Source organism: Enhydra lutris, unplaced genomic scaffold (genome assembly GCF_002288905.1).
Source record: "Enhydra lutris kenyoni isolate GAN:26980312 unplaced genomic scaffold, ASM228890v2 scaffoldscaffold14, whole genome shotgun sequence".
Lineage (NCBI taxonomy): Eukaryota > Metazoa > Chordata > Mammalia > Carnivora > Mustelidae > Enhydra > Enhydra lutris.
This window is the reverse complement of record NW_019154098.1, coordinates 20516740-20544511: the sequence shown is the minus strand read 5'-3', so window position 1 is coordinate 20544511 and position 27772 is coordinate 20516740. Positions and strand designations below refer to the sequence as shown.

Here is a 27772-nt window from a genome sequence, read left to right as displayed (position 1 = left end):
TCTTCCCTCTTCTGGAAGAAGGGCGTGCCCCAGCGGGGGGGCTGTTCCCTCAGCCTGGATTCCAGAATAAAGTGTACCCACAGCCATACGGGGCCTAGGGTTGGCCTCCCGAAATGCAGGCAAGAAATACAGCTTTCTTGGTACAAACCACTGAGACTCTCTTCTTTAGTCATAAGCTTGCAAAAGTTGACTACTACCCACATGTTATCATTGTATATTGTATTTTTGTACATAAAATAAGAGGAGAATGAGTTAGAGGGCTCAAGAGGATCCTTCTGGAAAGGGGGAGTTCTGATTTGATTCGTTCTGCATGTCTCTCCCCATGACATATCATTGCCTCTCTGGTACCTCAGCTCCCTCATAGGTACCAGCTGCAATTACGTATTACTGTGACTTCCAGTCCCTACCTAGACATCCCCAACAGCACCTTCACTTACGGCCCACCAGATCACAGTGCTATGCCTGTTTGTTCAGAGAGCCTAGAAGCGACTGAGAAACAAAAAAGCTAACGGCATTTTTCTGGCTATTAAAAACCGGCATCTCGCATACGCAGAATAAACCAATACCCTTTGCCAGATGGATATGAAAATCACGTCACAAACCAAACTTTACTTTTCAAAAATGTGATGCTTACACTATGAAATAAATAAGAAGTCTCTTCAATCTCTGAAAACTAAACGAAAACTTATCTGATTGTTTTTCCCCCATCCACTCCTCACCTTCTGTAGACCCTTTTATATGAAGGCGTCTGCTGAGTTCATCCAATTTGTTCTTCATGTGTGAAAACCAGAAAAGGAAAGGAGAAAAAAAAAAAAAAAAAAAGCAAATCAGAAATGTCCTGTCTTTCCTGCAGGCTTCTTTCTACTTCGCATCTTGCTAAATTCAAAAGAAGACCCTAAATTCCGTAAATTCTGTGGAGGAATTACTATGGGCATCTCAAGCTGACATTCCAGGTTCCACCTCCTAGGAGATCTATGATCACGAGCACCTTCTTTAATCTCTCCATGACTTTGTTTCCTTTCCCTAAAGCTGTGGATAATCATGGAAGCAAGTTCCAAACTACCTGGTAAGAATGGTTATCTGGGCACATAAATATGTAAACTAATTAGAATATTACCTCAACATTTCAGATTAATCCTAGGTACACTAAGGTGATTCCCAAACTAATGAACAAAATCACTTTTTCTAAGATTGGAAAGTAATGGCTCAACAACTTTATCCTTCGTTATATGTCCTAGAGACACTCTAGCATACGTGTATGAGAACATGGGCCATAATGTCGACCACGGCCTTGTTTGGAGGATCTAACAACTGGAAATTACCAAATGTTCTCAAATAGGAAAATGAATAAAATCATTATGGTATATTTACACAATTAAATGTTAACTATTAGAAGTAAAAATGAATGAGCTAAAATTATGTATTAATGTGCATAAATCTCAAAACATGAACAAAATAATTGCAGGACACATATAATAGTGTTTATATACAAATGTATAACATACAAAACTACACTATAAATTATTTTAGGGAACTATGTTAAAGATTAATTAATATATTATTTAAGAGATATATATGTATGGAGTAGAAGTATAGAGACCTGCCTGGCAGTTATATACACTATATTCAAGATGCTAATTACCTTTGGGGCAGGAACAAAGTGGGATTGGCAGGAAGGGTATACACATAGAGCTTCCCCAGAATCTGTGACATTTTCTTTCTCATGAATTGTGTATTGTGGTATTTATTTTATTAATCTGTATACCTTCTCAGGATGTCTGGATTTTTTTTTTTTTAAAGAAAAAGAATGAAGTCTCTTGGAAAAACCCAGAGACAACATAAAGACAATCCAGAATTTGTCTAAAATGGTTTCAGATAACAAATGCAAAATATTTCTTGTTTTCCAGAAGAAAGGTAATTCAGAAAGCAAGATACAACTACAAGATTCCTCTAAAGTTATATTTGGAATCCAACTCAAAGGCCACTTCCTATTGCCTTTGGCAATGCAACACCTGCAGCTCAGGTCTAAGAAATTACCTGCCTTACAGTAATTAGCTTTGTTGGTTCTTGTCAGGAGCAAAAGTAGGAAGGAGAGATAAAAGGGGATGGGGGAAGAAGAGCAAACTGAATTCCTCCAGTGGTGAGCTTTTCCCATCCTCTGGCTCCCAGGTCCCTAGGAATCCTGGAAGGTAGGAAATAGTAGGAGGGGATAGGGCAGGCAGGAGAACTATGTTCCATTTTTCCAAGGTCTAATAGAAGGTTCACACATTTATCCATAATAAAACTACACATGCAAAAATAACAGATTTTTTTTTTTTTTTTGCTTTGCGTTGGAATCACATCAACTCAGTGTGGTAACGCTGATTATTTCTTGCTGTCAAAGCACGGATTGGTAACTATAAAGGTCTTTGATCAATATAAAATTCAATAAGCAAATTGTTGCTTAACACTTGCAGTTTAGTATTCAAAAACTATCCAAACACAATGTGCTGGGTGGTTTTCTATTTGCACCATCCTCCTTCCCATCTATGCTACACCCACCTCTACCCTGCTCTGCACCCCGGGAGACTGACCTTGCACCAAAAAGCCAGCTTGCTCTCCAGCTCCCTGTCAGCCTCCACCCACACAAGGCACCAGTGGGGCATTAGAGGAGGAACTACAGAGAAACAATTTCCTACCTAAAAGGAAATCAGGTACCCTCCTCTTATCTCATGCTTGCACCGAGCAAAGCATTTGTCACAGGTCATGTTCTGTCTTCCTCTGTGCTTCGCTAGCTCCAAAACTGTAAGATTCTCCACTCTGGAGCCATATTTGTCCCTCATGATAGGGATATAGGAGTGAATAATGCCAGGTCCCTCCCACCAGTTTGCGGTGTACTAGAAGCACCCATCTATCCCGTAACTCCTCCCTATATAGTTCTCTCTCCATGTTCTAGTCCCTTTATTGTTCAAGGTCAGGATTGACACCCCACTAGCCTCCCAGGTGCTATACCATCCCTCACTACCTTGCCTCTACCCGGCCCAGCCTGTGTAAATAACCCCTTCAGTAAACATAATTCACATAATCCCTTTAAATGCTCTTTAAAAACCTTTGTGAATAGGCCATCTGTTTCCTATTGGGACCATGACAGATAGACACACGATCCAGCTTGAAAAAAAGAAAGCATCTTTGGTTAGGAATTGTGACTCTACAGAACAGCATCATGAATTCTACTTTTTTGCCTTTGTTCTCTATACCTATGAGCCCAAAATGGTGGCCACAGGCCATATACGGCTCTTTCAATTTAAAGTAATTAAACAAAATGTAAATTTTTGTTCCAAGAGCTTAAAAACCATATCTGCCCAGTGGCCAGCACAGATACAGACCATGTACATCATTACAGAAAGTTCTAGTGGACAACACTGCTCTACACCCAATAAGTTCTTCCATGATAAACATAAAGATGACTTCTACCTTTGGCTCTACCTTATCGTCACAGTTACAGCCCAGGTCAAAATCAGATTGAAGGTACATAATCCCTGGGTAGTTAGGCCTGGTAACTTCCTCTGGCATGGTTGGCCTGAAGGTGTTAGTGCGCAGGAGATGATTCAAACTTCCATGGGTCCCATTATTAGGAGCTGGCTTCAAGCCCAGGAGATCTGGTGAGAAGAAAGAAATAAAGCCAGGTGCTTTACAAACATTTTTTGATTAGATTCAGTAAGCGTAGAAAACACTTATATTCCAAGGGTCTGAAAACTCTGAACACAAATCCCAATTGGATAAAGCCAAAATTAGTTGTAGGCACTCTCTTCTTAGCTCCCGAACCACGCTAGCCTGACCATGTCTTGCCACAGCTTTCTGAAATAGCCACGGTCATTGCCTGACCATAGAGAGAGACATCCCCAAAAAGAAAAAAGGAAGGAACGGGGCCCTGCCTAGTTATGGCTATGTCTGTGACCTCTACAGGGACTACCAGTGTCAGGGTCAATGCCTTTCTACGGCACTGAGACTTTTTATCCCAGCTTTTGAAATGAGACTTATAATCAATAAGTAATCTGGAGCCTGCCCTCTAATGCACTCCTCAGAAGTAAGGGAAGAAGAGGAGGCTTTGGCCCGGTGCCTTGAAAGGCTGCTGTGAAATGAACAGGCTGATTTCATAGCAAGTCAACAGTTGCCAAGCGGGCATACAGTGACTTGCCTAAGCTAAGAGGCAGGACAGGGGAGAGCTAGCAGCCAAGATGGGAAAAGAACCCAGGAGACCCGACTTTCAGACTCCCCCTCTAACCACCAGACTGGCACTCCCTTACTAAATAGGAAAAGTTGTCCTCACTCAGCGACTAGAAGCTCAAGGAAGAAAAATAATTAGCATCACATAAATAGCTGGCCAGGATGCGAGCTGGCAACAGTTTAACTGGGCTACAGCACGAGAGATGGAGGCGGGAAAGCTCTGTGAGGAACTCTTCTTGCTTCACCGGGTCTCTGACCAGTGGTGTCAAATTGTAATGTGATGTGAGATCAACCAGAGGCTGCCAACAGCAACACTATGAAAACTCCCCATTAGTCAACTGTTAAAGGAAGACAAAGGAGCCTTAGAAGGGGATGAGATTCTGTCCTTTGAACCAATGGGCATGTTACCACCACTTTTTTTTCTTTATTTATTTATTTTTTTGGTAGGGAGGTGAAGTGGTCCTAGAAAACAGACACCTCAGTTCTTTCTCTGACCTTGAGGAAGTTCATACGATAACTCAGATTGCTTCATTGGCCTTGATTAAATAAGTGACTTACCACACATAACATTGTAAAGTTCAATGTTTTCAAATGGAGGCACTTTAGTCTTGTACTTAAACGTTGGGCCATAGCCTACAAAAACAGTCTTCCAAAAGAAAAGAAAACAAACAAAAACAATTAGACATTGCTACTGTCTAGTAGCCACCCCTCTCCTGTTCATGAATACTGTATAACTTCATTCATGCCCCTCCTCTCCAGCCCTCCTGAGAATCACCAAAATACATTTTCAATGCATAGGTCTGTGGTCATACCTGCATGCTGTTGACCTTGTTATCAAATCCATGGTCTCCCTGGAAAAAGCATTTTCCCGATGGTTTCTTATATACATCCAAAGGTTTCCTACAGTGAAATAATTGTAGGATTAGCCAGGATTTCTCATGAAAGCCCTCATAAAAAGCCCATTTAGGCACACAAAATATCCCTCAGAAGCAGATTTTACAGGCATATTTGTCTCTATTTTAATTGTATCATTCTTGTAGTGTTGAAAAGATGATGCTATTTATTTTCCCTAAGTGGTTTTATTTTGACAATTGGCCCCCAACAAATGGGAACCCTGAACAGAAATCAGGTACCCTCCTCTTACCTCATGCTTGCACCGAGCAAAGTGTTTGTCAAAGGTCATGTTCTGTCTGCCTATGTGCTTCTCTAGCTCCAAAACTGTAAGATTCTCCACTCTGGAGCCACGTTTGTCCCTCGTGATAGAGATATAGGAGTGAACAATGCCAAGGCCATAATAGGCTTGCTATTACAACATGGGATGCTTCATCAATGAATGGAGGTCCGTATTTTATAAAAATATTTCACACAAATTTACCTATCAGTAGACTACAACTACAGAGTATACCTGAGTATAACTGAGTGGTAAACCTAACATATGATAGTGACATATTTCACCAAAGCCCAGACTCACCTAGAAAACATCTCTATTTAGAAAGAGCAAGTGAAAACATTGTTCTCTAGGCATCAAAACTACCTGACCTTCCTCCCTGACAGGAAGATGCCTTTTGCTTTGTGTCACAAAGCACTTTTCCAAAAACACTTTAATGTTTATTGATACCAATTTTCTCATGGGTCCCATATCTATGGATCCTTGTAAGCATTTACTGGGTCTATTGCATGGAGCTAAAGTGCTTGGTGGGAAACAAATTGAACATTTGGGACCCCACTCTTAGAAAAAGAACTTTCCACTTGGTATAATGAGATATGTGCATATGATAACACAACAATGCAAGAGTTTGCAATGCAAGAATTAAAAAGATTTACTGATGATTAAAATACCTGACTTTGGTCTCCTCTAATTTGGTCAACTGCTATCATCTCTTACTTCTGCTCAACTCCCAGTTTTCCATCATTATCAGCCTACCAATTGCACCAAAGTTGCTCTCTTTTCCAAGCCACCCCATGTGTAAAAGGCTCTGCAGAGGACACACTCAGCCAAGCCCATGTCTTCCACATCTTCCTAACTATTCCATGAAGATGCTCTATATCCATTATAAATGATTTCAATAATTTCTGGTCTTCAGATGTCTCTCCTCATAACCCTCCTATTTAATTCTGTGTAGCCCCCTGACAATTGCCGTAGGATATTTATGTATTTGTCACATGTGTCCCACCAGGTGTTTCATACTAATGTCAGTTTCTAGAGGACCACCATCTTCTCGTCATCTTTGCTCCCTTATAAACTCATTGAAGTTCCTAACGAGAGTGTACATAGTACTTCAATTATTACCACAGACCAGCTCACAAAGCTTTTCTTAAGGAGAAAGTCAGAGCAGGACTGAGCGGAAAAGGGCTTCTGCCAGGTCTGTTTGAGAATGGATAAACTTTTAATGATTAATTCTGCGGAAGTGCTTAGAATTTCCAGACACATCCTATACCAGATTCAAGGGCAAGAAATAGTCTCTTAAATATTGGAAAGTCTTTTATAGTTCAAAAGAAGGCAAACATCTGAAATATTTAAGGCAATATAAAACATGCCCACAGTAACAGAAGTTTTAAGATGAACAACATTTTCTAAACTCTTCTACAAATGCTGCTACAGGGTAAGTCTTGTCAACCCAGACCAAATCAGTCCAGTTGTGGTAAGTCAATGTCCCAGGCACACTTTTGACCTGATAGGTAATAAGAATAGAGACTAGGTTGTAAATTTAAAAAATAAAAGGAAAGAGAAAGAGAGAGAGAGACCACACAGAGATGCACTGAGAGACTTCAAAGAGACACCAAGAGGCTGGGATCCAGAAAACAGAGATGTGTTGGCTCAGCACTAAGTGTTTATCTAGCATAAAAAGTCTTTGCAAATGGTGGGATTTCCAACAGAGATTTTTTTTTCTTTTTCTTTTATTTTTTCTTCTGAATGGCTAAGGACCTTATAGCACTCCAGTTAGCAAAGAGGTGGTTACGAAGATCAAAAACAGTCCCTACCAATCCCCAAGTTACCTTGCGACGTGCCATCTGCGGTCAACCAATAAATGGATGTCCTCAATTCTTCTGTTGTTGGCATAGTGCAAGCGTTTGGGAAGGTGCTGTTTCATGTAAGGCTTAAAGTGCTGATCTGGTTTCTTACACTGAAACAGAAATGCAAATTGGACTTTATATGGAAATGGACTTTATATTGGACTTTTATTTTCTAGGAAAAGTCCTAGATAGTCTGTCTCTCTCTAGAAAGTCAAAGGAGGTTTTTTAAGTCAAACAAAAGGTCTGTTAGTGAATAAATGGAATTTGTTACCCCCCATCAAATAACACAAGCTGGAAACAATTAGGTTTAAAGGGGATTTGACAGCTTGGTAGATGACATGGAAGGTTATCAGAGGGAGTTAGGAATTTTTTAAGATACATTCTTGACTTGTGAGACTGTCACTAAGAGCAACTCAAACTCTAAAGCTTTTTCCAACTACTTTAAGTCAAGGAATGGGAGGTTGGGTGGAGGGAGGAGGACGCTGACCTGGGCCTGTGTGATTACATCCTGTATGGGGCATTGGGGGAGGACAATGGAATAGGGTGATGGGCAGATCTGGTTCAGAGAGAGCAAGGATTTGTTTACTCATGAATGAGTATTTTTCAGTTCTAATGGAAAGATCAAATATTCTGTTTGTATCACTGCCAAAACTATTAGGGAGCCTGCAGCTGTCCACAGTTTTGAAGTTTTGAAAACTCTTAGAGAAACAAATATATGGGATCGCTGGGCAGTAAGGAAAATGTTCCTCCTGCCCCACAGGGTAAGGGATCCTAGGAAGGGAGCGTGTGGAAGCTACTCTGAGGGCAGAGGCCGGGTGACCTTCAATACTTACCGTGAGATTAGCAATAATGGTTTTGGGGTCATCTGTTCAAAGAGAGAAGGAGAACAATTTCAAAAGAGATGACAATAATCACTAAGAGAAATAATTTTTACAGCAAGACTAAATTCTTTCTCTTTCTCCCCCCTCCCCGAAGAGTTATCACTTTAAGATTTATTTAAAATATATATAAAATTGGGGCACCTGGGTGGCTGAGTCAGTTAAGAATCCAACTCTTGGTTTCAGTTCAGGTCATGATCTCAGGGTCCTGGGACCCAGCCCTGCGTCAGGCTCCCCACTCAGCAGGGAATCTGTCTCCCTCTCCCTCCCCCTGCTCTCTCTCTCTTAAATAAATAAATGAATCTCTAAAACAAACACACATACACACACACACACACACACACACACACACACAAAATTGTGTGTTGGTATTTTAAAATTTTGGCCAGTGAACTGGAGCAGAAATACTCCAGTGGTAAATTTCCCTGCTAGATCTGGTTCTCCTCTTCTGGAAGGGAATTCCTCCTCCCAGAGCACAAGGATAATGGAAGATAAACATCATTAAGTTACCCTCAAATGGTTGCTCCAGATCTTGGCTTTAGTTTATTTGCAATTTGACATCAGGAACCCAACTGGGCATTTGAGGCTTTTAGCATAACTTCCTATTTATCTGCAGATCTAGGAAACAAGTTATCAACTTTAAGATGAAACTTTAATCCATTGAGTTATTTTTCTCTACAGAGAGTTTGGTTTCCTCAGTAACACCATGGGTCTAATTCCACAGGTAGTTGTCCCTCTCCAGACACACACACACACACACACACACACACACACACACACACACACACGAACCTCCTTTATTTTCACTACCAGTGGACAAAAGATATTTTAGTCAGTACCCTGGAAGAGCTAAAAGCAAAACTATGTAAATGATGGCTATGTATAAACTGTGGACAGGATTATATTATCTGGAGGCCCCTTTTGCGGGGGTGGGTGTGGAGAGAAACAGCAGATTGTAGGTTGGTTGGATTTCGTTTTGTTTCCAAAAAGTTTGCTTTAGTGTGTCATTATAGAATCAGCAGAAAAGGAAAGCAGCATACAGAAGAGATAGCAACTCTCAAGAAGCAGTCCTCCCTGAAATTTACATGTCAGTAGAGTAGGTCATGTCTATACCCCAGGGCCTCATTCATACTAGGCGCTCAATAAACATGTGAATAAATACAAGTAAATATTTGTATTTTGTTGAAAATGCATGACTAAGCTTGCCTTGCAGTGTAAGTACACACTTGTCAACAACAATTTTCAGAATCTTGGTTCTAAAGCTATGAAATCTGAAGCGAAAATGTGTATCCCATTCTACTTAAATTTCTACTTAAATTGGGGTTCAATTTTAGGTGCATCTTTTTTAAAAAAGATTTTATTTATTTATTCGAGAGAGAGAGAGAACCCAAGCGGGTGCTGGGTGGGCAGAGGGAAGGGAAGAAGCAGACTCCTCACTGAGCAGGTACCCTGATGTGAGATGGGCTCCCTCCCAGGACCCCAGGATCAGGACCTGAGCTGAAGGCAGACGTTTAACCGACTGAGCCACCCAGGCATCTCTTAGCTGCATCTTTTAATGGAAAGCAAGTAAAGAATCATGGTAGCAAAATGATTTGCCCAAATTGTGTCCCAATCATGTGCAAGCTTTACAGATACTTTTTCTCTGGTCTCCCAGCTACTCTGGGAGGCAGGTGCTATTAGAATCTTCACAAAGCCAATGGGCATTTAGAAGAGAGGGGCTTGCCCACAGGGACTCTAGCAAACAGAATACCATGCTTCAAAACTCTGCACTCTGTGAGCTCATAAACCACAGTCCTCAAAGGGACCACAGTGGGAAAGTTCACGTTCTTTGATAATGAAGAAAAATAAATAGCATGGGGCAATCTTGTGCTCAGATAAATCCCAGAGAATGACTGGAAAATAACAAATGCCCAAGCCCGTGTTTAGGACACCAACCCTTCAGTCCTGAAGTTCTCAGGCCTCTCTTGCTGACAGCTCCCACTTTGCCTGCGGGGAAGAGGTCCCCCAGCACAGGCTGGTGCTTGAAGACCTGGAGTCTGGTTTCACATCCCAGCTCTGCCACTTCCTAGCTCTCATCCTCCTAGTCGGTGACGCCACCTCTCTCTGGGCCTTGATTTCTACTCTGCAAAATGGGACAGTAACACTTGGCCCACAAGGTTATTAGAAGGATTAAAGAAGACTGTGCATGTTTAGCTGAAATAGTGATATGACCAAGACGTCATCACTGTAGCTAACATTTATACAACTCTATGTGCTAAACACTAATTCATGTGACATGCAGATAATCCCTCATTAATCTTTCCAACAATCCTTACTTTGTAGATGAGGAAACCAAGGCATGAAGCGTATAAGTAGCTCATCCAAGGTCATAGAGGGACCACCTGGCAGAGTTGGGATTTGAACCCAGACATCCTGCCACCAATGTCTATACTGTTCACCACCCCCTCTACTGATCCTTACCAAAAGAAATCACATACCTGCAAGTGTTTGTACGGTATGAAATATTTAATTATTGGTGCTTATTATTTCATTGGCCCCAAGAAAGTTTTCCTTTTCCCCTAAAATGGCTTTCCCATTACATTTACTGATGTGTGAAGGACCTTTCAAAATAGACAAAGCCTTTCTTGCCTAAGCCCTAATATAGAAGTACTAAATCAAGAGGTACCCTAGTGACTTGTGTCCTGTCTCTGGCCAGGGCCAGCCTGTCTCAAGTAAGCAGAGAACTGGGGAGGACACAGAGGACAGAAAGGGCATGGAGAGAAGCTGCAGAAACACTGACCATTTGTTTATTTTACAACGTTGCCTGGAGCTGACCTTGGAATAGTTCCCTTTCGTGTTGACTCAGGAACGCAGTTCGGGAAAAACTTAATTTTCCAAAGCTTTGCACTTGTGCCAATGGTTTCTTATTCCCAAGGCTAAAACCTCTAAAAGATTTTCTTCCCCCCAAAATGCAGCATGTCTCCAACAAAACTGTGGACTTTTCAGAAGCTAGATGGGCACCACCTAAAACACCTTAGTCTATAAATAAAAGTTCTCATCAGTAGCATATGTAACCTGAACGTGTACAACATAAGGGACCAGATTGTTCCTGTTCATATCTTGTAGAACGGCCATGATTTCCCGAGGGCGTCATCATTCTCCTGCGTTCTGTCAATCACTTTCATAAAGGTGAAGAGTCCCCTTCAGCTGGGCTCCTAGGGGCATCCAGGGTCTGAGTGTGGTTCTGCCAACCCTGTCCTAGACTCCCCAGCTTCAGCGAGAGAGCAAGCCTGTGCCTCTTGTTGAAACAGTCCTCTCCTGTAAAAGCTTATGGTTGTATGCATGTCTCAAATTAAGTGTATTTTCCACATAAAGAAAACAAGAGCAAATATTTACATAATGCTACCATGTGCCAGGACGCACTCTAAGGGATGTGCACAGACTCATTTTCACAATAACTCAAAGCTTCCCATTTTTCAGATGAAAAAAATGAGGCTTAGACTTTATATGACTTATTCAAGGCCACCTAGCTAAGAAGTAGCAAAATTAGGATTTTTACCCAAGTAGTCCAGCTTCAGAGAAAAAGCCCTTACATACTCTACTATATTACCATTCTCACAACTTAGTATTTTAAGACTCAACTTACATTTTGCATTATTGTTAAATTTAGGCCGAATTCTTCCTAGAGTTCCGGGCACTAACGTAATGTCATCTACATTAGTCAGATAATTGCTCAAGAACTCCGTTCTGTCGCATGTGACATCTTCCATTCCTAAGGGAGAAAAAGAAGTGTTTTCAGGCCATTATAAACTTAAAATCCTAACACAGACACTAAAAATATCATCCAGGCATCTCCTTAGTTCGTTTGTCACAACTTAATGTGAGGACCCCTCTTGACTTTAAATTTTTTAATGCTTCTTTATATCACTTTTCACCAGGTTTTGATTTAGTCACATCATTTCGCAGTGCTCGAAGACTGAAAATGCATCATCTCAATGATCATCTTAAGTCATTCAGCGAAAACAGCAAGACAAAGGAAGTAACAATGATCTTTCTTTTAAGCTACTCACATAGCCATTATGAAAAAGATCTACTCTAAAAAACAAAACAAAACAAAACAAAACACAAAGAATCCTAGATTTCTTCAAACTCTTCCCACTGGGGGTGGTGTAAGTGACCGGAATATATAGTCCTGTGTCTCTTTTATAAAATGTAATTTTTCAATTTTCTTTCTCTCCAATATATCTCCTGACTTGAGTACATAATCACCAGTCCTCACTCTGTCTCCACTGGTGACCTTGGATGTTACTGACAAAACAATACTGGCAACAAGAGATGAGAAAAAAAAATGTCAGCCCCAATGACCACCCAAACTGAAAAACAAAATATTGCTGAAAACAAGTTGTAAACAATGTAATCAGTCAAAACTAAAGGCTAGCGAGTAGAACACAAAAGGGTCTAGGTAGGGAATTTTTTTAACCAAAAAGTATTCCTCCCTCATACAAGATTTGTTTCCTGCCCCCTTACAAAAAAATGTCTTTATCAATGTTAAAAATAAATCAATAAATAAAACACAAACTCAAATCTCAGAATAACAGACTAGGGAGGCTGGTCATTTTGAAATTTCTGAGGTGACATGGAACTGTGAAGATGTAATATCCTGCTTGGCACAATCCAATAGATAGATATTCTCTAAGAGCAGGGAAATAAGGGATTCTGTAAAGGACAACCTAAGGTTTTGAAATAAAGAAATATAGCCCAGAGTGGCACAGACCTGATAAATCCAAATTATTCCCTCTTGAGAGTCCCAGATCAAGACACCCTTACCTCTTTCTTCAATACAAATTGGAATGAAAAAAGACAAAACCTTATTCCAACATAGCATAAAGGGTATGGAATTTGTCTTTTAACATTTAAACTCCCAGAAAGAAAAAGTAAAACAATGAATAGCTACTGTTTTAGTACACTGTTAACTCAGGAAAAGGATGTCTCCAAATCCATATTAGTGGAAGACTGGAAAGATCTTCCATTGGTTATATGTCTAGGAAGTCACTTCTGCTGCCCCGGGGGGAAACCATCCCTCTTGCTCTCAAAGACCATATGCAAAGGGCTTCTCAAGCATCATCCCCTCTCATCCTCCTGACTAACTCTGTGTAGATAATGTTAAGTGTTCTCATTCTGCATAGGAAGAGGCCACATCTCACGGCTCTTGAGTGGCACAGTGCAATTTGAACTCCATTGAAATCCACTCTTACTCCAAATCCCAGGCTCTGAAACACTAAACCACACTACCTTTCAAGAAAGGGATGCTATGGCTTCCTTATGGTTCCCAAAGCCAACGCGATCTACTCAGCTCAGAAGCCTGCTCCTGGTAAGACAAGGTTTTGATCTAAGACCTTTAAATGCTCTAGTATATGACTGGGACCCATCCACGTCTTAGACATCAAGCTTCAGCCTGTGAGCAAATGCTCTTGACACGTCTGGGCAACTTAAATTGAATCAGCCATGTCCCATGCTCCAGATTCTCTGTCTTATCTGTAGCTCTCCACCAAGTCAAATTCACAGAGCATGATTTCACAGATGGTTGCATTTAGCCCCTGCCAAAGAGCAAGTTAGTCCCACAACTTTTTAAAAAATTTCTCCTAAATGTTCTAGAACATTCTGGGAAGAAAATTACATGCCCAAAGCAGACCTTTGACTAGGGAGACTTGTCTGCCTTTCTTAATATCAAAGAGTCTGCCAATTTTTCCCCCCAAACGCTCTCCTAGAAGGGAACGTGAGACCACATTCCAGGGTTACTCTTTCAAACTGAGAATTCTAGAATGCAGGAGGTACTCTCTAGAACTCAAGATGCACAGCTAGGAGATACGAATGCTCTCTGAGGACCCCCTTCCAGCTCTCTAATATCTAATGTTTAGGATGTTCAAAAAAGTGGTCATGAATTTTTCTCCTTTATATAATGCTTTAGAAAAACTCTGCTTCTTCCTCTCCTTAACAGTTTCTGTCACTGAAGTAGGGCCCTCTGGTTTAAGTCTCAAATTCCCTCAGTGAATACAGGGCTATCATTTGACTTATACACCTCTTCTTTGCTAAGAACCCTATGTCTGTTCTTCCTTATCATATTTATCATTTTTTTAGCCACATAAACTCATAGGATCCTTTGGGGAGAGGTGACTAACAGAGATGAGGTAGTAGGACTCGATATGTCACATTCATGGAGGAAGTGATTAAAACCACAAGCAAATCTTTAGTAAGACACACACTTTAGTAAGAGACAGAATTTTGTAGAAAGACTTCCTTTCCTGCAAAGGAAAGAAAGACACAGGAAGTCCTTGATTTTGATCAAAATGGTTGGATCATCTCATACCTTGAGTCATGGCCTGATTTCTTTCCCTACCCTGAAGAAAGGGGGAAGGTGGTGAAGAATGCAATCTGGGATTCTGAGGACACGAGTTCCTCCCCCAAACACCATGAGAAACATGATCTATGTGGCTGCCCTATTAGCAAAGAGAAAACAAAGCTTTACCATGGTCTCCAACAAAGATGACATTGACACAGCGATGCAGCTTCAGCTGTTTCAGTCCATCCATTAATTGCCCCACTGTTTTGTCAATTTCCCTCAGAGGATTTGTCATCTGGAAAAAGGAGCAAATTAGTCCCTGCAGGTATTTTTTTATCCTTCCAGTTTCTCATAGTTCTTCTATCCCTAGAACATTCTGGAAAGAAAACTTCAGGCCCAGAGGCAGAGCTTTGTCTAGGGAGATTTGCCTGCCACTCTTAATGGAAACCTGTTCTGAGCACTTTTATTTGTATTATTTCAGGAACATAAAACCTCTCCTCATCCAATCCCTTTCAAAATTCTGTGATACAAAAATATCAGAAATATGAAGGGTAATTCTTTTCTTTTGTAGAGATAAAATGACCTTTCTAAAATGTAACAATGTTATTTAAATCCAAGAATTTTGAGAGTGAGAAGAAAGTCAGATGGATAGTTAAAGCCTCTTGTTCATTAGGTGAAATCACATCAGGTTTTGAACCATGGCGAGAAGATGGAGGCTAAGTGAATCAAAAGCGGTTCTGAGGTAAAATGGTACCCTTCCACTGGATGCTAAAACAGAACCTTATTACTACAACGGAATCCATCTAATGTTTTAAAGAATTGAACTGTCAATGTCTGAGAACAATTGATTCTTGATAGAAGAACCTCTTCCAAGAAACAAGCTGCTATTTCTCAATTTAGTCCCTTTCAAGCTGATTTTGAGTTAAAAAAAAAAAAAAGATTCTATAAGAGTCCTAACTTCACAAGAAGGGAACCACTTAGCTTGTTCTAGATTTCTTATTCAACCTAAGGAAACACAAGAACTCAGTTCCCTGAGGAACATTTCCAAAGCTGAAGAAACATAATCCATCTCTCATATTCTTGCTTCCAGTGGAAGCATCTAAGAGTATGAATGCTCCTGTACAATAAAGGCTTCCCCTCTCATGGCATCTCTGTGCAATGGAAAGGTTTCCAGGAAACACCTCATCAGACAAACACTTGACAGTACTTTGGATGAATGTTACAACTTAGCTGCAGCCACACATATACACACAGGAAGACTGGTCAGAACAGCGGGGTCTGCGTATCATTTTCTCAAAATTTCAGACATACAATATTATCTTCCATTAGCATCTTCTCAGATGACCCAAGACCTTTCCTCAGATCATGTCCTCAGTAAAAATTAGGTGTAAACTTGTTTTTCTTCATGACAGGGGTCAGTGTTTCAAACTCTGTCCCAAAGAGTAAGCCACAAGTGCAAGTCTCAGGATGATACGTGCAAGGAGCATCTGAAGCATTGATACGTGTGGGACTAACTGGTATTTGCTTCTGAGAAAAGCAAGCTCTCCTCTAAGACCTTCACCTCGACAAAAAAATGTGCCATATATATCAGTCCTTGGCAATGACTTGTTCTCACCAGACAACCAGCTGAAATCCAGGACCTCCTTCCAGTGATTAGCTCAGATAGTCATAAGCAAGACAGTGCCTTGGAGATATCTGAAGGTTTCAAGAGAAGTGACAACCTACAGCCTATTCTGAATGTACTGAAGAGAGCAAACATCACTCATGTCTCTATGAGAAAATACACACAATGCCAACTTTCCATTGTTTTCTCTTTCCTTCTGTCTCAGCCATTCTCTTATCTATAAACTAGGACCTTTTCTGAAAGGTACAGGCCATTAATCTAAGCCAATTTTCTGTTGAGTTCTAATTTACATTGTCTTTGAAGACTCCCCTCACTGCTTTTCTGGATTGTTCTCAAGAACCAAGGCTACAAAGCATCGTAACAGAGTCCATGAATAAGTGCAAGCAAATCCAATAGCCTTCTTAACATTCATTCAAGCCTAAATGTTAATACCAGTTTTAGGGCAACTAATTCTAGAAGGTTCTTTTTTCCTATCTTGCTGAAAGCTCAGGAGGTTTTCACCTTAATGTTAACCTCTGAAGTATCAGATTCTTCTGGACTCCAAGCCAAGGATGATGCAACCTGAGTTTTTCTGAAACTTATTCAGCTGATTTTCAAACCAAGGCGCTGAAGGAAACCTTTGACTCAGACCTGCCCGCCACAAAGCTTTGGAACAATAGATAAACTTACTTTGTCCTGACGAGTTTCCGCAGCATAATGATCCATCCTATGTAATTTTCTTCTTCTTTTCTTTGGAGGAGCAACTGGTCTTTCCTGTCTCCTCTTAGGGATAACCTTCCTCTTAGGTCTCTTAGCCGGAGTAAGAGGTGAGCCATAACTACTCTCCTGTACTGGCGGATAGAGATGTCTGGACTCAGAAGTCGTCTGTCCTTCTGGGTCAGATAATAAAGCTCACACTTTGCCATCTGGGGTCAGCAGAGCCTTAGTTAGAAAAACTAAGGCTTCTTAAGTGAGAAAAAGTGGGTATGAGGAGTGATTCTGGGAACTCTATAGAGAGAAACCTCCTCAATCCACCTTGACCCAGCCGTCAGTCTCTTCCCGAGAGCAAGACAGTCTAAGAGAATCTAGTTATGTGGGTGACATACTGTTCAGCATTCCATAACTCCTGCCTTGGGGAGATACTGGTCCTTCATTATCCAAACTCTCCATTTTTAAAGTACTAGAAGAAAACCAAATAGAACACTAGCCATTTGGTCATCTCAAGGTGACAGCGGGATACAGATAGGTGACTCCAGTTCAGAATCCGATGGACATCTGTTCACACCACCGATATATATCAAAACAAGGGTCACCTTCATTGGTGAGGATTAGGAAAAAATATTTTTTAAACCAAGGGTGGAGTGACACATAAATAATAAGCAATCCTCCTTGGTCATGGCTGTGGACTTACACAAATTGAGACTTTCAGCAGGAGAGAGAACTTCTCACTGATAATTTGGGTTTTCAGCACAGGGGAACTTTAACCCCAAGATAACCATAAATAAGACTGTCTTTTAAAAAATTATCTTGTAAAACTAGGTAAAATATAAAAAGTCATCAAGATCTCTTCATCTTGGTCTTACATATGAAGAAAGAATCAACGGGCTGATACTCTTCCTATCAGAAATCCCCTTCTTGTGGGGAGTGAGGACAGTACTTGGCATCCTATTTTGAAAATGTAGAGAGCAGTGAAGATGACACAGAAGCTGAATAAGGAAGATAACTTTTTGGGATTTCCAAACGCTGGAGAAAAACAGGCCCCTGATTTGTTGATGGTGCAAAGGTGAATTAAAGCAGCAAGCCCTAGGGTCTCCCTAATTGAGCCTCTCTCTCGCTGGGACTGCTCCAAGAACCATTCAGATGCAGGAAGGGGCAGGAGGAGGAACAATGTTAGTGAATCCAAGGAGGAGGCCATCCGCCATGCCAGGTCACTGATTCTAGAGCAAGCGACTGCAAAGGCTTTTCTACCTCATCCTCTCTCTCCCGCAGAGGGATGGAAAGACCCAGCCCCACAGACACCGGTTTGGTTTGGTTTTTTTTAAATGCATCTAGTATTCAGGCAGTTCTCCATGAGAAGAGAAGCAAAAGAAAAAGAGGGTTTCCCAGTTCATGGTCACCGAACCCATTTCAGCTAGCACTCGTCCGCCCATCAGACACTCGGCCATTCGCAAGACAAGAGACCTCAACATTCCAAAGACTCCGCAAGCGGGCCCGTGTGGTTGCAGCGGGTTAGAGGAGCAGTGGGAGAAACAGAATTTAGTCAAAATGAGTTTTCATCCAAGGATTACATCTCAGGTAGTTTCTTCTTCGAATGTTAGAGGTAGACGAAAGCTAAGTCTTCACTGACCAGCCGTACTTTAGTCTGACTTAGAAGATTTAGCCTGAGGTTATTAGGAGGATGGAAGGTAGAGGGGCAAATTTCCCTGCTTTTCAGAAGGATACTTTGCCATCTGAAGGTAGAAACTAGCCAGCCAAAGCTCTGCCTCTAGGCTTGGAACAGCAGCCGAACAAGGAGTCATAGAGAAAGCATAGAAGGTCAAGGAGAAAAAGATTGCGCCAATGATCAAAAGCAAGCATGTTTCTGAACATTCACCATTACACTATGAAACCAGGAGCAATACACCATTTCTTGCGGCTATTAGCTCACTGTTTGGTCATCTCATTTAATAGCCTTTGAGAATCGTCCTGAAAAAAGTATACTCAGATAGTAAGCAAATAAAGCACAGATTTTTAACTGCATCATAGCACGTAACATTCTGCCAGACTAAATTTCTTCAGTTCAACTTCAAATACAAGGTATTTTCTCCTTAGGTGTAAATGATGACATGTCACTGATTTTATAAATAATATTTTGGCTCGTAAAGTCTTTATTCACATACCATATGTATATAATTGACAGAAACCAATTAGTCGACTACAGAAGAGAGGTTTTGCTGGCTTGTTTTGGTTTCATGTTTTTAAAGTGTAAACAGTTTTGCTTTTCATTCAGTAAAAATAAGATTCCTAGAACCAAACGAAAAAGAGTTGAAATCTGAAAATATTCCTTGCCTTACCAGAAGAAAGTGGCCAGGTTTCCAGGTTAACCAGAACTGAAGATATATTCCAAAATATCTAATTAAGAGTGTTTTACCCAGTGGATATATGAGAATATTCCAGCTTACAAGAAGTATTAATATTAGAAAGAACATAGCATGACTATTTCCAAGTCTTAATTTGAAACTTCTAGAGGGGGAAAAAAAAATCTCTGTATATTTCTGAGCAACCCTGAGCACAGTGCCATCATTACAACAAATTCAAGCATTCTATACTGTGTTCTATTATTACTGCTCAGCACTTTAAAAAAATAAGCTTTTCGCTTTATTTCTTGATTAAAACACACACACACATACACTTTCAAGTATGTTATATACAACTGAACTACATGTATGAGAAATCCAGGGATGTTTGTGGGTCAAGAATGCTTATTGCTGAGCTGTATAACTTTCAAAGAACTGAGGACTGTGAGAGTTCCACCTGTTCATAATGTAAAAAGCCAACTTTTGACATAAAGAATATCTTCCGTCTGACTCGAACATGGCTGTTTACCTGATTGCTCTGCTTATCTCTTGGAGGTTTAAAGGGTTCCATGGGAAGAACCCAGGAGCTCTGAGATTCTGCCTCTAAGTCCACTTAAAGGCCAGGTGACCCGAGCCACCCCATATCTCTTTAGGTACCAACCTCCAGCTTTTAAGAGAGTGGTTATACCAACCTCTGGCTTAACTAAGCCATAGCATCTTCTAGGGGACATTATTATCCAAGCAAAGTTCAACTTTTAAATAAGGCACATGGAACTGCTTAGGATTTTTTTTTCACATTTTAATAAAATGTGGTTCCTTTGGTTCACTTTAGATTAATCTCAAAGAAAGTTATCCTAAAGATAAAACAGCCATGCTTGCACTGGCAAGAGTAAGATTTGCGTTTCATACAGATGTTTATCTCATTTTATCATTTGTTTCATAATCATGTGACACTCGTTAAACATCAAAGGGAGAGGAAAAAGAGCATCAGACTTACAGAGCTGCAATGATTTAAGGCAAACCAAGAATGCTTTCACATAGCCATTACTTTGCAGTGTTTGAAAAAAATCACCACAGAATTGATGTTCAAACATTCAAAAATACTTAGGTATTTCTGGTATATGCAGTATTTACTGCCTTTAGCTAGATATGCTGCATTTTGCTCAAAAATATTTAAACCAAGACACACTTCTCTATTTTCTTACTCAATCTTACGCAGAACACAGTGAACTTAATTATCATCAATGGTGCTATCATAGGCTATTAGAGAATGGGAGGCAGTTTCCATCAGCAGAGTTTTTTAAATGATTTCTCCTCCCCAATCAAGTTCAAGCATTGATGTAGACCTCACCACTCTAGTTAGAATGAGAGATAGAAACCATTTTAGATTTGCAAATCCCATCCTGTCTTAAAATGATCCATACTGCAACACCAGGAAGATTTCCATCTCCAGATGACTGAGGGACATCATAAATTACAGCCCTCCTCTTTTTCCCATCTCTGAATTTGAAATTTGACTGGTTAGCATCTAACAAACAGATGGTTTTCAACTGAGATTCCTGACTGTTTGAGAAAAGGGCATTACATTGCTCTGCTAAATAGATTCGTTCAGTAGTGCATTTCCCTTAATTAAGAATCAATTTCATTTGGGGGAGTGATGGATATGTTCACAGTTTTGATTGTGGTGATGGCTTCACAGGTGTATATATCCCTGTGGCAAAATTTATCAAACAAAAAACTGTCCAATGCTAGAACAGATGCCAGGTTGATTGTACCTGCTAAGGCTATTAGAGCTACTTAGCTCACCCACCTTCTCTGAAATGCATAGTCCTTTTAAGAGAACCGAAATTCAGCTTGAGTGTTTTGTACTGCAGGTTTCAACCTCTGATGCCTTTCCATTCCTAACCCAGGGATGGCAAATGCCAACCTTTCCTGATCCCCTGCCTTCCGATGCCTTCAGGGATGGCACATACCCCTCGTATGAACACCAATTTTAGGCGAGGTTTGAATAGCAAATCAATCGGAACTGAAATTCCTGCTTAAGAAGTAGGTGTGTTTAAGATATTTTTTAAATGTTTTTAATCTTGTAGTTCTTTGACTATATATAAACCTGCAGATGCAAATACCCAAGAGACTTTATACAAATCCAGAAATCCAGTCAGTAGCCCGGGGGCCCAGGTTCTCCTCAGGAAGATGATAAGCTACTAACCTCAGGGCCAAAAGGGCCATATTTGTGTCCGGAGAAATCAGGTTGTTCAGAATAGAAGGCATAGACGGAAGGCCTGCGGGGAAATTGGAAGGTTCAGAATCTCCCCCAAACCACAGATAACAAAGAATATCAAGTATCCCTCCACACTGAGAAAAACTCCTCTCAAATCTAGTTAAGTAATCCCCCAACCACTGTTAATCTTAACACGGAAAAGATCTCTTTTGTTTCTTGCAGGGCGGGGGAGGGGATTCTATTCTTTCCACATCTACCACCCCCTACAGTACCCCCACTGTGCTAACTGCCTGGTACCACCTTCAGGGAGCAAATGTCACAAAGGATTATGTGAACGCATACTCAGGTCTTTGATCCTCAAGATAATAGAGCCCAGTGGAAAGTCACATGGACCACAGGGCCAGTGGCCTGAACGAACATCTCCATTAGAGGGAGAACTCAGTCTTACTGCTTCCCTAGTCCTCGGAAGGCTGCTGCTGACTCATTTATCAAAGTCAGGAACCACCCCGGAGCTCTGCTCTAGTGGCCAGGACGAACAGTTGTACTAACCCCTATAATTAAGGGGTCCCCTATGGTCTATGTCACCATATCTTTCCTAGGGAACTAAGGCTCAAGGTTGAGAATCACAAAACTTAGGAATACCACACCTCAACAGTGCCCATCTAGTCCTCATCCTGTTCTGACCTAGGATGGAAATGTGCTAGAAAGAAGAAAGAGGGCAAGTCAGGGGGCAGCAATAAATACCTTTCGTCGTCTGGCAGGGTGAGCCACTGCAGAATGGTTAATATTCTCCGCTCATGAGGGATGACCCTGGTGGGGGGTGGGGGGGATCATAACAAGCAAACATGATGTGAGGTCGCAGTTCTACACCCTCCAGCCTGCTTAGTCCTTGCTCTGGTACCCAGGCCAAGGGCTCTCTATTTACCACCACCTGTTTTCACTTCCTTGTTGCAAAAGGCCCTCTTTCGAATTCGTGTTTAAACTTCCAATCCATCTGCAACATACTGTATGGCTCAACCTCTGTCACATTAGAGAGACCAGAAACTCTGGTTCACAGTCAAATGTGGAACCTTCCCCGTTGATCAGAGACTCTGGTGGAAAGGACCCCAGGCTCAGAAACATCACCATTGAGTGAGTAAAGCCATTAGCTGTGGCCACAGAGGGACCAGAACCTTCATCCCCAATCAGCATCTTACTGGGGCTGTCACCGCTCTTGATCTCTATACTACTTTGACCTCTCCGGGCCTTAGTTTACTTATTGGTAAAAGAAAGATGATTGTGAAGATAAAACAAGACAAGACAGAGGCACCTGGGTGGCTCAGTCAGTTAAGTGCCCGCCTTCAGCTCAGGTCATGATCTCAGGGTCCTGGGACGGAACCCGCAAGGGGTTCCCTGCTGAGCAGGGAGTCTGCTTCTCCCTCTTCCTCTGCCCCTCCACACCTCATGCACAAACGCACACCCTCTCTCTCAAATAAGTAAATAAACTCTTTTAAAAAATGAGACAACCCAGGCAAAAGGGCACGTACAGTGCCTAGCACATAGTGTGTTCCAAAAAATCTTTAATTTTTATTAATGATCATGAGTTATCATTCTATCTCTAAAGACCTATATGACTTTAGAAATGTTAATCTGAAACTCCACTCTTCCTCTATAAAATAAGGGGTTAGGAAAGGTAGTCTTAAAATTCTCTTCTAGCTCTATAAAAATCTATCAAGAACAGGCCCATATAATTATAAGACTGACAAAAAGGGTATAATCTTCATCCACAATGACTTTTGTGTTTAAGTCTCATTCCTCTGTTGAAATATAATTACCCAAGATCTGGCACCAGCTTTAAGAGCTCTCCACTAACATGACAGCACCGTAGCCGGGGCTGAGTTTCATTAAGACGCTCATGAGCAGAGCAATGTTTTTATTTATGGGGGAGATTGGCTTGCTATTTCCTAACAAGGAGAACCATGGGCTTTTCTGCTTCCCCATCTGAGACCGGGAGTTAGAACTTGTTTATGACAAACTCAAACTAAAGCCCAAGTTTAATCGTGGTTACTAAAAATGGCTGCGGCCAAGAGTGAGCCCTAGGATAAATTACGTTCCCCAGGGGGTAATGATGTGTCAGTGTGGGTTCATGGGTTGTAACACACACACGACTCTGGTGGGGGACACTATAATGGTGAGCATGTGTCGTGGGGACTGATGGTCTATGAGGATTCTCCGTACCATCTGCTCAATTTGCTACGAACCCAAAACTACTCTAAAAAATTAACTCTCCTGAAAACTTACTGTGGGATGCTGGTGAGCGATCTACACTTCTACTCTTGGTGGATGTGAACAAGGGCAGGCCACGAGAAAGACACATCCTTCTCCAAGGCAGAAGCCTCCAGCTGGCAGGAGCTCTAATCCTGGAGCTCTTTCCCTATGTCCACCATCCGCCAGCCACGCTCGCCAACTCCTAGATAGGAGATTTGTCATTCCTCTGGCCCCCTCTCAGACTAGGACTATCCCACCAGCCCAGAAAAAGAGTCCTAATTTAAACAAAATCCAATGCCGTTGAATAAATGGGCCCCTGTTTATTATATCCTATAATTGAATTAGAACTAGGCACAGCAAAGCCGCGTTAATCACTTCAGGTATTTAATTCAGCAGCCTCAGAAATCCCCTGTATCTGGACAAAATAATTACATATTTGGAATTCTTTCCTAACTTAGAAAAAAGCAAATGCTGTTGCCCTTCCATTTTACCTTGCTTCCCTACCTACCTACAAGCTGCTTCATATTGTGTAATCGGTGTTAAGTCACAAACGTGGACTCTGACAGACGTGCTTGATGCCAGTAGAAAAACACAAGCTAATGGAACTTGTGTGGTGCTCACAACACACACCTGCTCACACCTCTGCTAGATACGGGGTTTGTCCAGTGGTGAGCAAGGAATAAAAGTGTCCACCCCAAGGCCAGAAGGTGTAGGGTTGAATCCTGACTCCAATGTATGTTGGTGATGAGACTTCGCCGAGTTACTTAACCTTTCAGGGCCTCTATAAAATGAGGATAAAAATAATTCCTATCTCATAAGTTTGTTGTAAGGATTCACAGAGAGAACACATGTAAATCACTTCGGATAGTGCCCAGGACATTGAGTTGAGAGAACGTTAGCTTTTGTCTTCATGTACTGGCTTTACCGGTCCACAGAGACGACACACTCATTTGCGACATACTTGTTAAACGTATATGATGTTCAAGGTTTTTGTGTGAATGTGAATAAAGATACAAAATACTCCTACGAAAAGACCCTTACAGAGGAGTCACAGTCCTCTGCTTAAGGAAGACAAGGACGGGATTGTCACTTCTGGGCAGGGGCTGAGTGTGTGTGCGTGGTAAGACCCGGAGAGGGACACTGTAGAGGACTGAGTATCCTTCCTAAGTATGATCCTGGGCACAACACTTTACCTCTCTCAGCCACAGTGTGATCTCTCCAATGAGGAGGTGGACAGAGTGGTCTTGAACTTTCCTAGGAGTTCTAGATTATCTCTATCAGATTATCCCAGGAACCAAAAAGACATGGGCCCTAGCCATTAGTGTTTGTTTTTTTTTTTTTTTTAAGATTTTATTTATTTTTTTGACACAGAGAAAGAGCACAAGTAGGCAGAGCAGCAGGCAGAGGGGGGATGGGAAGCAGGCTCCCCGCAGAGAGCAGAGAGCCCAATCCCAAGACCCTGAGATCATGACCTGAGCTGAAGGCAGAGGCTTAACCCACTGAGCCAACAAGGCGCCCGCCATTAGTGTTTAAAATACAACACAGAGACAGTGCAAACAGACATGGCAAAGGAAGACTGTGAACCCAAACAGACAGGAAAATGGAGCTCATGCTGTTGTCTTCACCATCGATGTTTGATAGAGAAGTTGTTATGAGACCAAGTACGTCAGACATGGTCGGAAAAGATAAAACTGACTGGGTGGCTCAGTCAGTTAAGCATCTGCCTCCGGCTCAGGTCATGATCCTGGGGTCCTGGGATTGAGTTGCGCACGGGTCTCCCTGCTCAGCAGAGAACCTGCTTCTCCCTCTTCCTGCCGCTCCCCTGCCTGTTCTCTCTCTCTCTCATGTGCATGCTCTTTCTCACTCTCAAATAAATAAATTAACTTTTTTTAAAAAAGTTTTATTAAAAAAGGATGAATGGAAAATGAAGGGCTAGATGACCTATTTCGTGTTGAAGGGGAACAAATTACCTCAGGACACCTATCATCATTGCCCAGTCAATGTCGGAAGAGATGATGTGAATTAGAAAACAAATACCATTTATCGGTTACTCTCTATGTACTAAGTACCCTCCTACACTCTTTCGATAAGTTAGCCCATGCCATCTTCACAACACCCTATGATGAAGATGTTCTCATTGCCATTTAAAGATGAGGACATTAATATATTGAGAGATTTAACTACTTGTCCACAGTCAGCAGACTATGAACTGGTAAGATGCGGATTAGAACCAATGTAAATACATGTACATTCAGGGAATTACTGCCTTTGAACATGAATTCACACACACACACACACACACACACACACGTGCGCGCGCAATGTAATGGGGCATCAGCTGAGGATAACTTTGGAATAAAATGTTATCATGTAGGGACACCTGGGTGGCTCAGTGGGTTAAAGCCTCTGCCTTCAGCTCAGGTCATGATCTCAAGGTCCTGGGATGGAGCCCCACATCGGGCTGTCTGCTCAGCAAGGAGCCTGCTTCCCCCCACCCCCCGCGCCGCTGTCTGCCTACTTGTGATCTCTGTCTGTCGAATAAAGAAATAAAATCTTTAAAAAAATTTAAAAAATAAAACATTATTATGTAAAAAGCAAGAATAATTCTAGGTTGCAGTCCAGAGCCACGTTAAAAAAGATGGCCTTCAGAGTTTAAGTCTGCGGTCTAAATCTGGTTTTAAATTTAGGAATTTTCAGAATGTACCATGTGTCAATTCCCCGGATGTATATTTCATTAAATAACTGAAAGTAAAACCCTGGTTTGTTTTGTTTTTTTTTTGTTTAGTTATAAAAAGATTTAAAAAAAAAAAAAAAAGAAAGGAAAAAACTGACTCCAAGTCACTCCCAGAATACAGAGACAAAAGAACAATAGCCTGGAAAGCAAAGCAAAACTAAAGACATGTTTAGAGCACACAAAAGCTACCTTCTTAGAAGTGGCTTGAAATGGGTGGAGAAAATTACCATTCAAAATCAGAACACTGGGCCTTTTCAATGAAGCTCTGCAACAGTTTCGGGGGGCCAGGGTGGGGACTAGGTATTAATTATGTTATTGGCCCCTCTCCATTCTGCCAAACAAGTATGTTGTGGGGCAGAAGAAATCATTTCTGTAAGCATCTATGACAGTCCAGGGTTAAATTGGTAGAGCCACATGTCATTTACGTGTCATTTCTAACATACCCACACTTAATTCTCAACTCAAAAAACCTCTTTAAAAAAAAAATAGGCAGGAAAAGGAGACTTTTACAGGGTCACTGTCTTACCTTCAAATCACCACACCCAATTTCAATTTAGTCCTTCAAATCTGAAAAAGCTACTTTTATTCCCGAATTTGGAGAATATAGACGGTCCCATTCTGGATTAATGTGAACCTGTGATTGCTTTCAGCACACTACTATTATAGAATAGTCAGATTTTTGTTAAGGCATGAGAGGCAAATATGGAAAGAGCTTTAGGTGGTTAAAAAAAAAAAATGGAAAGAACATCTCAGTGGGAACAAAATCCCCATGAAAGTTGAAACAGATTCCTTTTCTTACTAAGGAGCCTTAAAAATAATCAACATGGGGCGCCTGGGTGGCTCAGTGGGTTAAAGCCTCTGCCTTCAGCTCAGGTCATGATCCCAGGGTCCTGAGATCGAGCCCCGCATCGGGCTCTCTGCTCAGCAGGGAGCCTGCTTCCTCCTCTGTCTCTGCCTGCCTCTCTCTGCCTACTTGTGATCTCTATCTGTCAAATAAAATAAATAAAATCTTTAAAAAAAATAATCCACATGTTGACACTTTTATTAGGTAAGTTTCATCATAAGACTATTTTATGAACATTAAATATTAATACCCCATTGCCTCTGTGGGGAAGAGAAGTAGTTCCATTTTTCTTATTAGGGAAATCCTAGTGTTCGGTAGAAAATGGAATGGAAACAGAGGCTTCCCCTTGTCTCCTATCTGGAATTTCCAATCTCTAGTCCTCTACATCAGCTGTCTGAGACCACACTAGACTTTTAATGTTGTGAGCCAAAATAAATATAGCAAGTTATAATATATTTAAAGAAAATGATAATGCAAACCCCAGCAATAAATCGTCTAAGAGAAACATACATTCCCTAGGTGGTAAGTTACCAAAATCAACAACAGGGACAGAAAAATCTTTAGGATGACAAGAAGAAGAGAAAATATTCTTTACATTCTGTTAAGAAACAATGGTGGGGGGGGGAGAGAGAGAAGACCTCTAAAAAAA

General features: G+C 41.2%; 1 protein-coding gene across 4 annotated transcripts in view; it reads right to left on the bottom strand.

The window, feature by feature from the left end:
- LOC111146476 (ectonucleotide pyrophosphatase/phosphodiesterase 2) overlaps window positions 1–27772 on the bottom strand; it is a 79217-nt gene that overhangs the window by 22526 nt on the left and 28919 nt on the right. For 2 of the 4 annotated variants that reach the window (XM_022502033.1, XM_022502035.1), the window contains exons 10-19: window positions 22043–22108; window positions 21287–21359; window positions 14605–14713; window positions 11725–11850; window positions 8055–8086; window positions 7204–7331; window positions 5019–5106; window positions 4765–4852; window positions 3454–3638; window positions 720–771 (exon numbers count right to left, since the gene is read on the bottom strand). In XM_022502033.1, coding sequence (XP_022357741.1) covers window positions 720–771; window positions 3454–3638; window positions 4765–4852; window positions 5019–5106; window positions 7204–7331; window positions 8055–8086; window positions 11725–11850; window positions 14605–14713; window positions 21287–21359; window positions 22043–22108 — 947 coding nt within the window. Of the gene's footprint in view, window positions 1–719; window positions 772–3453; window positions 3639–4764; window positions 4853–5018; window positions 5107–7203; window positions 7332–8054; window positions 8087–11724; window positions 11851–14604; window positions 14714–16711; window positions 16868–21286; window positions 21360–22042; window positions 22109–27772 lie in introns of all 4 variants that reach the window. The other 2 variants (XM_022502032.1, XM_022502034.1) reach the window with 2 other exon arrangements.